At 38.4% G+C, this 10,340-nt stretch overlaps 1 protein-coding gene and 2 non-coding genes across 3 annotated transcripts; 1 reads left to right on the forward strand and 2 right to left on the reverse strand.

The window, feature by feature from the left end:
• Positions 1-3,533: 3,533 nt before the first annotated feature.
• On the reverse strand, positions 3,534-8,494 carry LOC122547540 (pancreatic progenitor cell differentiation and proliferation factor). The gene is made up of 5 exons (XM_043686159.2): positions 8,340-8,494; positions 6,843-6,930; positions 5,771-5,848; positions 3,970-4,069; positions 3,534-3,799 (listed from the first exon to the last, which is right to left on the reverse strand). The coding sequence occupies exons 2-5, from the start codon at positions 6,895-6,897 to the stop codon at positions 3,721-3,723; spliced, it is 312 nt and encodes a 103-aa protein (XP_043542094.1). The 5' UTR covers positions 6,898-6,930; positions 8,340-8,494; the 3' UTR covers positions 3,534-3,720.
• A 209-nt stretch (positions 8,495-8,703) lies between these two features.
• trnae-cuc (transfer RNA glutamic acid (anticodon CUC)) lies at positions 8,704-8,775 on the forward strand. Its single transcript has one exon. It is a non-coding gene; the product is annotated as a tRNA-Glu (tRNA).
• Positions 8,776-9,059: 284 nt separating this feature from the next.
• On the reverse strand, positions 9,060-9,131 carry trnae-cuc (transfer RNA glutamic acid (anticodon CUC)). The gene has a single exon. It is a non-coding gene; the product is annotated as a tRNA-Glu (tRNA).
• Between the last annotated feature and the right edge of the window lie 1,209 nt (positions 9,132-10,340).

Genomic DNA, 10,340 nt, shown 5'->3' on the forward strand with positions numbered 1-10,340 from the left:
TTAAGCTGGCAAGAGGTAAGAATTTATAAAGAAGCTTGTAATGTTCTCAGAACTTTTTAAAAGACTTCTGAAGGAATAAAACTCTGTACCTTTGTCATGTGGGTAAAGACAGAAGCAATTTTGTGTACAGCAAGGTATAACCACAGCAACCAGTTAACTGGTTAATTCTGTGTTGTTTGAAGTGGCAATGTTTGGCAGGAGACTAGGACTGCATGTTCTCCCTTAAATATTGCCATGGAATCTTTAACATTTGTTTACTTGGGCTGCAGTTTAATGTCACGTTCAGAAGGTTTCAAATAATTGAGTACTATTACGAATTGACTTAACTCTTTGATGCCTGCATTTCACTCACATTCAGAATAAAGAGGCTGAGCATTGTGCTCGTGAGGTGCATGAGCACACATCAGATATCTTCATGTCAACCATTTGATTGACAATGCTGTGGTTGCTAGCTAAGTGGGTTGAGAAAGTGCAGATTTGGTGGGGGTGGGTTGAGAGAGAGAGAGAGAGAGAGAGAGAGGTCAGTCCCAGGATAGTAGGCTCTTTACAAAACTAATTTTCAACTTACCTTGGTATCTTCAGCTCTGTTGCCTATTGAATTGATGAGAACCTGCAGTGTATATTCCAACTCATTTCAGTTGAAAGTGGCAATATGGGCTCTTATTTACTTCAAAAGGTCTTTGATTCTCACCTTAAAAAGAGCCTATGGCCTGAAAAGGCACTTTGGACAGCATGTGGGAGATTCATCATACATTGGAGGCAACTTCATAGTTAACAAAGCATCAAGAATATTGATCATATTTTGAGGGTACTATCATCCTGCTAACACTACAGGGAGCATGCCAAAATCAACCTATTTGTGTTACACTGGCCTAGGAACTACAGGAGTATTTGGGAATGATTACAAAGACTTCATATTTAAACATTTTTGTGGACTTGGGTTTGAAAGATTGTGAATAACTGTTGTTCCTTTGCAAGAAGTCAATGAAATGGCATTGCAACTTTTTTTTTTTTTAAAAAGCAAGGCATGCTTTCCCAGAGGAAGAAAGGGCTGTTGAACTGACCAGTGACCTATAATTGGGCAAAGTGAGGACTGCAGATCAGGGTGGTGCCAGAAAAGCACAGGTCAGGCAGCATCCAGGGAGCAGGAAAATTGACATTTCAGGCAAAAGGGCTCTTGCTGGAAACTTCAATTTTCCTGCTCCTCGGATGCTGCCTGACCTACTATGCTTTTCCAGCACCACTCTAACCCAAGTGACCTATACTGGTCAGGCCAGTCTTGTATACTTCAAAATATGAAGAAACAGTATACTAATTTTAAAGTTTTTTTTTAATAAAAAGGATTTTTCCTCTTCTAGTAACTCACAAAAGTCAATATTGTTAAATGAGACATACTGGGACATTGTACCTGGATCCCTGGTCCAGGCTACTTTCATAGGAGAAAGATTTAAAGTGTTCATTATGCTTCCTGAACAACTGTGTATGCAAACATCCTAGCAACAAAACATCAGGTCATCAGCCAATTGAACATCTTAAAACCTTATCCTTTTTGGCTTCAAGGAGGAAGACTTATTGGCCAAAAACATCTTCTTTCCTCCAAAGTAAACCTTGAACTTGATTGATCTCCTGACCTCGACCTCCACCTCCACCGACTGACCCCTCCCTTCCATGTGCATTAACCAATTCTGCATTTTCAGTTCAATATGAAACAAATAGATAACAATGATATTTTATTTACTTGACAGCTGATTGACAGGTTTTTTGTTGCAAGCTCATGGAAAGCATATTAGTAACCATATCAGGAATCAGGTAATATAATTACATTTACATTGTAACTCATGGAGTATTGGGATAAGAGGAAGACCGTGAACTCCATCCATTTTAGTCACACTACTACAGATTTCTGGTTCGGATGTTTCTTTCCATGAGAAAGTGAGGACCGCAGATGCTGAAGCTCAAAGTCGAGTGTAGTGCTGGAAAAGTGCAGCAGATCAGGCAACATCTGAGGAGCAGGAGAATCGATGTTTCTGGCATAAGCCCTGACAAAGGGCTTATGCCAGAAACGATGCTACTGCTCCTCTGATGCTGCCTGACCTAATGTTTCTTTCCAGTCAGCACTGTCAACCAACCATTCTTAATCTCATCTTTGTTTACCAAAAAAAATCCCCTTGAAAAGCAGTTTGCATATTCCTTAACTACAGGTTGAAAACATTAGTCTTTGCAATATGACTTGCAATCATTAGACAAATTAGATGAAGGAATTTTCATACTTCATGAGATCTGAGTGATTTCATTATCCATAGGTAAAAATGTTATTTTCAGCTCAGATTATCATTGGTCTAAGCTATGTTAGCCACGTATCAAAACTAACTTCTGTGTGGCAGATAATCCCTGTAGCCATTTAAGTGGTTTAATTTTTAAAAAAAAAACAGATTTCAGGCTATGAAAGTTCCGTGTATCAAGTTGACCATGGAAGTGAAATATCAGTATTTTATATCATTGTAACACTGGCAGGGCATCATGCTCAAAGATGAAGAACAATCAAAAGCACAGCAGGCCTTAATACATCATGAATTGAAAGCCACATGATAAAAATTAAATCACCCATTCTGGAAACTATTTATGTAGTGGTACCCAATATATCCTGGAGGCTGCACAGCATACAATACACTTTAAAAGTTGTGCATCAGTAAAGAGAAGCTATGCACACAGGTCCCTTTAAGGTGAAAATATACACTGCTGCAAGTTAAGGTACGCAAGTTCTCATTTAAGGTAGATAACTAGCTATCTTGTACCACTCAACTTCAAGCTTCCCCAACAGCACTGGATAAGAAACCAAATATCCAAGGCTCTTTTGACTTCACCATTTGTGCTAAGTGATCAGGGATTATATTGTCTCAAGTTCACAACTGAGGGATGATGTTAGACATGTAGTATTGTCAGCATACACATTTTTGCATTAGCATACTTGTTCAACAACCAGATGTCACATGCATTTACATCATATTGTTTTAAAGATAAAGGAAATTAAATTTGGATAAATAATCCATACCATTGGTTAGCAATTGAGATTTTAAGAGTTGCTGAAATCAGAATACCTAATATGGAAACAGGCCATTCAGCCCAACAAGTTCACACCAACCCTCTGAAGAGCAACTCACCCAAACTCATCCCCACACCCTGTTACTTTACATTTACCCCTGACTAATGCACCTAACCTACACATCCCTGAACGTGACAGGGAATTTAATATAGCCAATTCACCTAACCTGCACATCTTTGTATTGTGGAAGGAAACCCACATAGGTAACCAGCAGGATGCGCGAACTCCACACAGATAGATAGTCACCAGAGGCTGGAATTGAACCCAGGTCCCTGGCACTCAGTGGCAGCAGTTGCTAACCTGAGCCACTTGCTACCTGAAAGTGTGGAGAAACCTACTGACCAGATAACAGCATGTCTATGATTTGGTAATATGACAAGCCAAAGACATCTAGCAAAAAGAAAAAAGTAAATGGAAAACTAGACAGATGGGCTGCTAAAGTTTTTTTATTATTAGATGTTCAATTAAACAAACAATCCTCAATAAAAATGGAAAAAATGAGGACTGGATTTTATTTAAAATATATAGTTAGAAACTCAAGCAGCCTTTATTTTTAAAAATTTAAGGTTTGGGAACGCCTGAAATTCCTAGCATCTTCTTCAAAAGTTGAAACCAGATTAAGATGAAGGTTTGCTGGGCTCACTGGCATGTCGTTTCCTCGCCATTTCTTGAGACAGTATACAGTTGATCTTGCCACTAGAAAGAAAAGAAAATTATTGCACTATTTGTCATTATATACCAACATCCTTTAAAAAAATGCTTACAAGTTGATCAGAGGACTTTAGTGTTTGTTATACAATGAGTTTATCTTGATTACTTGGAATTATCTTCCATTGACATTTTCCATTACATTGTACAGTGCTCACCCCTCAGAGGATTCAGAAAGAGTTGTCATTACTGGATGGTTCTGTGTTTTTCCAAAGAAAAAACTGATCCACCACTGGCCCGCTGTAGACTTTGGTAATCCTGCAAATACAAAATTAGCAAACGGTTGCTATAAAACTGTTTTTATAAAGTCATAGAGCATGGAAACAAACCCTTTGGTCCAACCTGTCCATGCTGAACAGATATTCCAACCCAATCTAGTCCCACCTACCAGCACCCAGCCCAGATCCCTCCAAACCCTTCCTCTTTATATACCCATCCAAATGCTGCTTAAAATGTTGCAATTGTACCAGCCTCCACCATTTCCTCTGGCAGCCCATTCCATACACTTACCACCCTCTAAAAAGGTGCCCCTTAGGTCTCTTTGATATATTTCCCTTCTCACCCTAAACCTGTGCCTTCTAGTTCTGGACTCCCCCACTCCAGGGAAGAGACAGTCTATTTATCCTTTCCATGCCCCTCACTTTTATAAGCCTCTAGAAGGTCACCCCTCAGCCTCAGACACTCCAGGGGAAAACAGTCCCAGCCTATTCAATCTCTCCCTTTAGCTCAATCCTCCAACCCTGACAACATCCTTGTAAATCTTTTTCTGAAACCTTTCAAATTTCACAACATTTTTCTGATAGAAAGGAGACCAGAATTGCATGCAATATTCCAACAGTGGCCTAACCAATGTCCTGTCCAGCCGCAACATGACCTCCCAACTCCTGTTGGACCTTACCATTTAGTGCATAAGTACTGCTAAGATTTGCTTTCCCAAAATGCAGCACCTTGCATTTATCAGAATTAAAGTCCATCTGCCACTTTACAGGCCATTGGCCCATCTGATCAAGATCCTGTTGTAACCTTCTTCACTGTCCATTACATCTCCAATTTTGGGGTCATCTGCAAACTTACTAACCATACCTCTTATGCTTACATCCAAATCATTTATGTAAATGACAAAAAGTAGAGGACACAGCACCGATCCTTGTGGCACTCCACTGGTCACAGGCCTCCAATCTGAAAAACAACCCACCACCATCACCACCAGTCTTCTACCCGTGAGCCAGTTCTGTATTCCATGAGATCTAACCTTACTAACCAGTATCCCATGGGGAACCTTGTCGAATGCCTTAACTGAAGTCCACATAGATCACATCTACTGCTCTGCCCTCAATCCTGTCACTTCTTGAAGAGAAAGAACGTGTCTTAAAATAATGTTTAATACTCAAAGCTTGTGTATAAAGATAAACAGTTTAATGACAAAAAAGTGTACAATGCAATTAAACAACTAAACAAGTTTCAAACTTAAGGTTTGCTTCGACAGGAACAATCTTGTGTTCACTATGCATTTTCTCAGTTGTCCAGAATTTCAGCTTGCTCTATGCAAGAAGCGGTAATAGGTTTAAAAATATTTTCTTTCTTGCCAGATGTTGCCAATCTGGCATTTTTCTAATACTATTTTTATTTAATTTGCTGAACAATGCCCCTGGTTCCAAATACTTAATTTCAATTTTTAAAATGGCCAAAATAATTACTAGTCAAAGATAATAATTCAAAATATGACAAAGGTAGCAATAAAAAAAATCAAATTACATAGTTTAATTGTTTCTTGATACATAAAGTCAACTTCAATGAAATCGGATTAACAGCACAAGAGATTAGTTAGTTGGGTAAAAGCAGTTTGGTAGCATAATTAAACTTAACTGTTGTTATATGGAGTTCAAAATATTTCCAAAGAGATTTGTTACAAACACAAGATGAGCTGCATTTCTAAAACATAAGTGGAAGTTCTTTTACCTGGATGGTGTGGAATCACTTCTCCCATGTGCTCTGAGCTACCACAGGAACTATTGCTGGAAGCAGAACCAAGGCGTCCTGAAATTAGAAGTTTCGACTTAAAGTTATTTATCATACATCAGTATTTCTACAAACTCTATTTAGAACATGGAAAACTTGAACAACAACATGTGCTCATCCCCTTCCCTGAATGCTGAAAGGCAGCATCAACCTGCTCTAAACAAAACATTTCTGATGAATGATCACTACAGCTATGCCAAGAAAAAAAAAACAAAGTATGGAACGGTACAGATTACTCTGGAAAAGCACAGGTCCCTCAGTATTTCCAGAGACCTCATCCTCTGCAAACAGAGGACACTCAAATTTAAGTAATGGCTTTGAAGTACAGCTTTCAATCTTAAATAAAGTTACTGTGCTTGTTTGTTAACAGAACTGTCCCTTGCTGATTATAATTAGCAAGCTAAAATTGGCTTGCAAAATTACTTATGAAATTATTAACCCATTTAGCATCCCAATTTGCAAAGGAACTGAAAGATTTAATCTAAGAAACACCATAATATTAAAAAACCACTAAACAAACAGTTTTCAAAACCTTGTGCTGTCTACCTCTGCAGAACAAAGAAAATTCTTTCAGGACCCCATCCCCAAAAGGGTTGATCAGTTATTTAAATAAAAAGGAATTGTAGAATATAGCATGATAAGTAAAAGATCAAAAATATATAAATCTTACTGTATCATTGGCCCCAATCAGAATTAAAATTTGATGGGCATCTCCATATACATGAAGCAAAAAATCTAATTATAAACTCAATCCTGCTGTATACCAAAATAAAAAAAGTCTTTCATTGTTTATAGATAAAATACTGCAAAAAGTATTCACAAATTTAGTAAGCATGCTAAGAGAAAAAAAATCATTACTGTGAATTTTACTGAAAGTTGTTACTCATCAGGTTTGCAGCTGTTTCTGTTGGAAAACACCCACAAAGAGCACATCAACCAATCAGCTATCTGTAACTCAATTGATCCTCCTACTGCAAACACCCCAAAAGGATTGTTATTCAGAATTACTTACTCCTGTAATAGTCATGGGTTGCTGTAAGAGAGCCAGTTGACGGAATGGATGCCATTGCAATCTTTCAAACTAGTATCTGATGGTTACCCTTGAAGTAGCAAAAGGAAATTAAAAACTATATTTAGATTTGCAGCATAGCAAAACATCACAACTGGTAGTTCAACAAGTTCTTGAAAATTACAGTGCAATTCTAGTACAGAGAAATGCCTGACCTTAATGACCACATACTAGCAAATAGGATAGGTCACCTTTATTAAAGAAAGCCTTTCACATCAAAAGGTAATCAAATTTTAAGAAAATCTCATCACAAAACCAGGCACAAGGTTTAAAGCCTTACATAAAGAGACAAAGTTTGAGAATAGCTTTGACAATATGTAGCACACAAAGACATGATCATATGAGAGCGTTTTAACAAAATACATTGGGAAGTTTGTAGATTAGGTTTGGATTTCATTCCAGTTCAATCAAAACAGTACACAGAATTTAGTTATGTTTAGACTATTTCTACCCCTCTCCGTTATATCTGAACTGTTGCCTTAAAAATAACAGACTTGCTCAAAAGCAAAACATCACAAGTGCTACAGACATGAAATTATTCTCAATTTATAGAATAGGAATTAAAAACCAAGGTTGAATGGTTTAAGAATTAATTGCTGCTGCTTTAGCATTTCTTTGACACATCTTACTGAATAAAAGCTGTAGTATACAGAGATATGAAAAATAAAAAAGGCAATTTATAATTTTAGTAGATACAAAATTATCTATGGTTTAGCTGCCAATTTGAAGCAGCTTTGCACAGCCCCAGTAACACCCTGCAAGTTATAAACAGATTCTTGGCCCAAATAGCATTCTATGAACCTGACAGACTGCCAAGCATCATTCAGGGGATTAAATTACTAAAGTGTCACCTATTTTAGGTAAGTCACTGCCAAATTAACAGCACTCATACGTTCAAAAATGACTGCCAAACTATCACAAATGAGTTGTCAACATCAAAAAAAAAGGACAGTCTAACAACTGTAGCTTTTTAAAGGAAAATGTAAAGTTGAAACAAAAAAAACCCAGAAATTCTGAAGGAATTAAATCCACGGGTGATTTTCCAGCAGTTTGTTTCAGATTTCCAGTATCCTCAGTATTGTTGTAATAATATGAGGTTGCAAACAACATTACTCAGAGGGGGGCACAAATGGGGAGAAACAGCTGAGTTAACATCATGACAGCCAGCTCCGCCACCCCCACCACCCCCCGGTGGGGAAAGAGTAACTCACTCAGTGAAAACAGTGCAATGGGAACCGCACCCTGTGGACACTCCAGCGGCTTAAAGGCCTCACGGGCTGAGGGGAGGGATACATACCGCGGCCACCAACAGCCCAGGCTCCGGCTGATGGTCGATGGAGAAGGGGGCAACAGGATTGAAGTCAGCGGCCCCAGGATGTCCTCTCCCCAACAACACAACATAATACAACACAACCACCCTCCTCCGCCCCTATCTATTACCTTCGACACCAAACAGGACTCCAAGTGTAATAACTGAAGAAAGCAAACGCTAGGCAACAGGGCCCATTTGAAATCGTAAACCGGCACGAAGCACTACCACCTCACGTACTCCACTCAAAAGTCAATGTTAGGGACCGCGGGCTCTACGCGCCTGATATAGAACCTCGGCCCGCAACGCCCCGCCCGAAAACCGTTGATCAACGTCAATCATCGGTGCCGTCCAATAGGCACACACTGCCCATAGTGGAGTCCTGCCTTGCGTCCAATCAGCGCCTGGAAAATCACCTTCGTGTCCACACAAAAACAATTGACAACATCGGCGCAATCAGCCTCCAGTATATAGACTGAAAACATATCATCAACTTCCCTGGTGGTCTAGTGGTTAGGATTCGGCGCTCTCACCGCCGCGGCCCGGGTTCGATTCCCGGTCAGGGAAAAAGTGTTTTATTTTATTTGAATGGGCGGTTACACCTTCGAATAGAGGATATTAAAGTTCATTTAAATTTGCTACCACTATTTTGAAGACATTTTAATGAAGATATTTCAATATAAACAAGAAAGGATAAAATTACTATAGATTACAGCATCTTAAAATTATTAAAACCATGCCAATCGGAATATGTGAAGCAAACATATTTTTCACAATCAGATTAACGGCCCGTATTAATACTTTCTAAATAATTTTAAAATGCAAAACATTGCAAGAAAAAAAAACATGCATTCCCTGACCGGGAATCGAACCCGGGCCGCGGCGGTGAGAGCGCCGAATCCTAACCACTAGACCACCAGGGAGCTCTGTCAAATATTGAGACAAACTCATCTTTGATTATTGCATAATTATGTAATAGACAAAGGATTGTTTCTTCTTTTGATGTGTGATATTTTCAAATATGATCAAATTTAATTAGAACAATGTAATCTTATATCCAACATTGAATGCTTGTCTCCTACTATGATCAATCGCTAACAAAAATAGGGATAAGAGCATGTAAGTTCCATATTGGGCAAAGTATGATATCGACAGCATTGACTGGAATACTGCTGAGGGGAAACAATATTACCTTCGTGCACTCGTCAGAACTATCACAAGAATACCAATTTTTAAACTATGACAACAATTCACCCTGCAGGAGAGAGAGTGCTGATTGGTCGGCAATTTGACTATGGCAGAGATGGAGGCCACCCTTCCCAACACAAGATTTTATCAATGGGAGTCTCTTTCAGCGATATTATAATCACTATCCTTCCTCAGTTTTAAGCTATAGAAAACAAAGTAACCATTGAAGACATTAACATTATTATCAACATTTTGAAATAAAACAATAAATTCTTGGTAGGTCTGGTTGCATCTCCAGAAAGAAATGGAGGCATCTTTTTGGTTTATGTTTTTTTAAAAAAAAATTCTGTTGTACCACATTTATTCAATTGCACAGTAAAAAAATCAATAACTTCACCAATATCAAAAAGCGAAGACAAATCAGAAGGACTGGAGAAGGTGAAACTTGATAATTGAAAATATATATGGGAAAATTAGTTACAATGCAAAAGGGAGAAAAAATAGAAATAAATGCTGATGGGACATTCTGAAGTTAACAGAATCATGGAATGGTTATAGAATAGAAAGAGCCCATTTAGCCTGTTCTGTCACCACCAATGCTCTTTTTGGGCAACTCAGTTCGTCTCACCCAAACCTCTGCCTTTTCCTGTAGCTATAATGTTTTTCTATTTTGGTTAATAACTAATTCCCTGTAAATCTACTTTCACCACCCATCAAATGCATGCATTCTGATGTTGTTTATATAAACGTTTTTTTTCATACAGCTTTTGGATCTTTTGCCAAAATCTTATCCTCTGATTCACAACCCTTCTGCTGTTGGGTATGGTTTCCTTTTGTCAGCTCTGTCTAGACATCTCATGATTTTGAACACCTCCAGCACATCTCCTTTCAGCGTTTTCTAGGGAGAAGGTTCATAGTTTTTCTAATCTTTCCATGCAACTAAA

The sequence above is a fragment of the Chiloscyllium plagiosum genome, unplaced genomic scaffold, assembly GCF_037043375.1.
Source record: "Chiloscyllium plagiosum isolate Xiang-an unplaced genomic scaffold, Cpla_swu_hap1 HiC_scaffold_15, whole genome shotgun sequence".
In the NCBI taxonomy this organism is placed as follows: Eukaryota; Metazoa; Chordata; class Chondrichthyes; order Orectolobiformes; family Hemiscylliidae; genus Chiloscyllium; species Chiloscyllium plagiosum.

What these genes read in the sequence shown, in the direction of transcription:
- LOC122547540 (XM_043686159.2), bottom strand. Translation starts at nt 6,897, where the DNA reads ATGGCATCCATTCCGTCAACTGGCTCTCTTACAGCAACCCATGACTAT. An exon ending in AGTGATTCCACACCATCCAG is followed by an intron (nt 4,070 to 5,770) that starts GTAAAAGAACTT and finishes TTGTATTTGCAG; the next exon opens with GATTACCAAAGTCTACAGCG. An exon ending in CTTTCTGAATCCTCTGAGGG is followed by an intron (nt 3,800 to 3,969) that starts GTGAGCACTGTA and finishes TTTTCTTTCTAG; the next exon opens with TGGCAAGATCAACTGTATAC.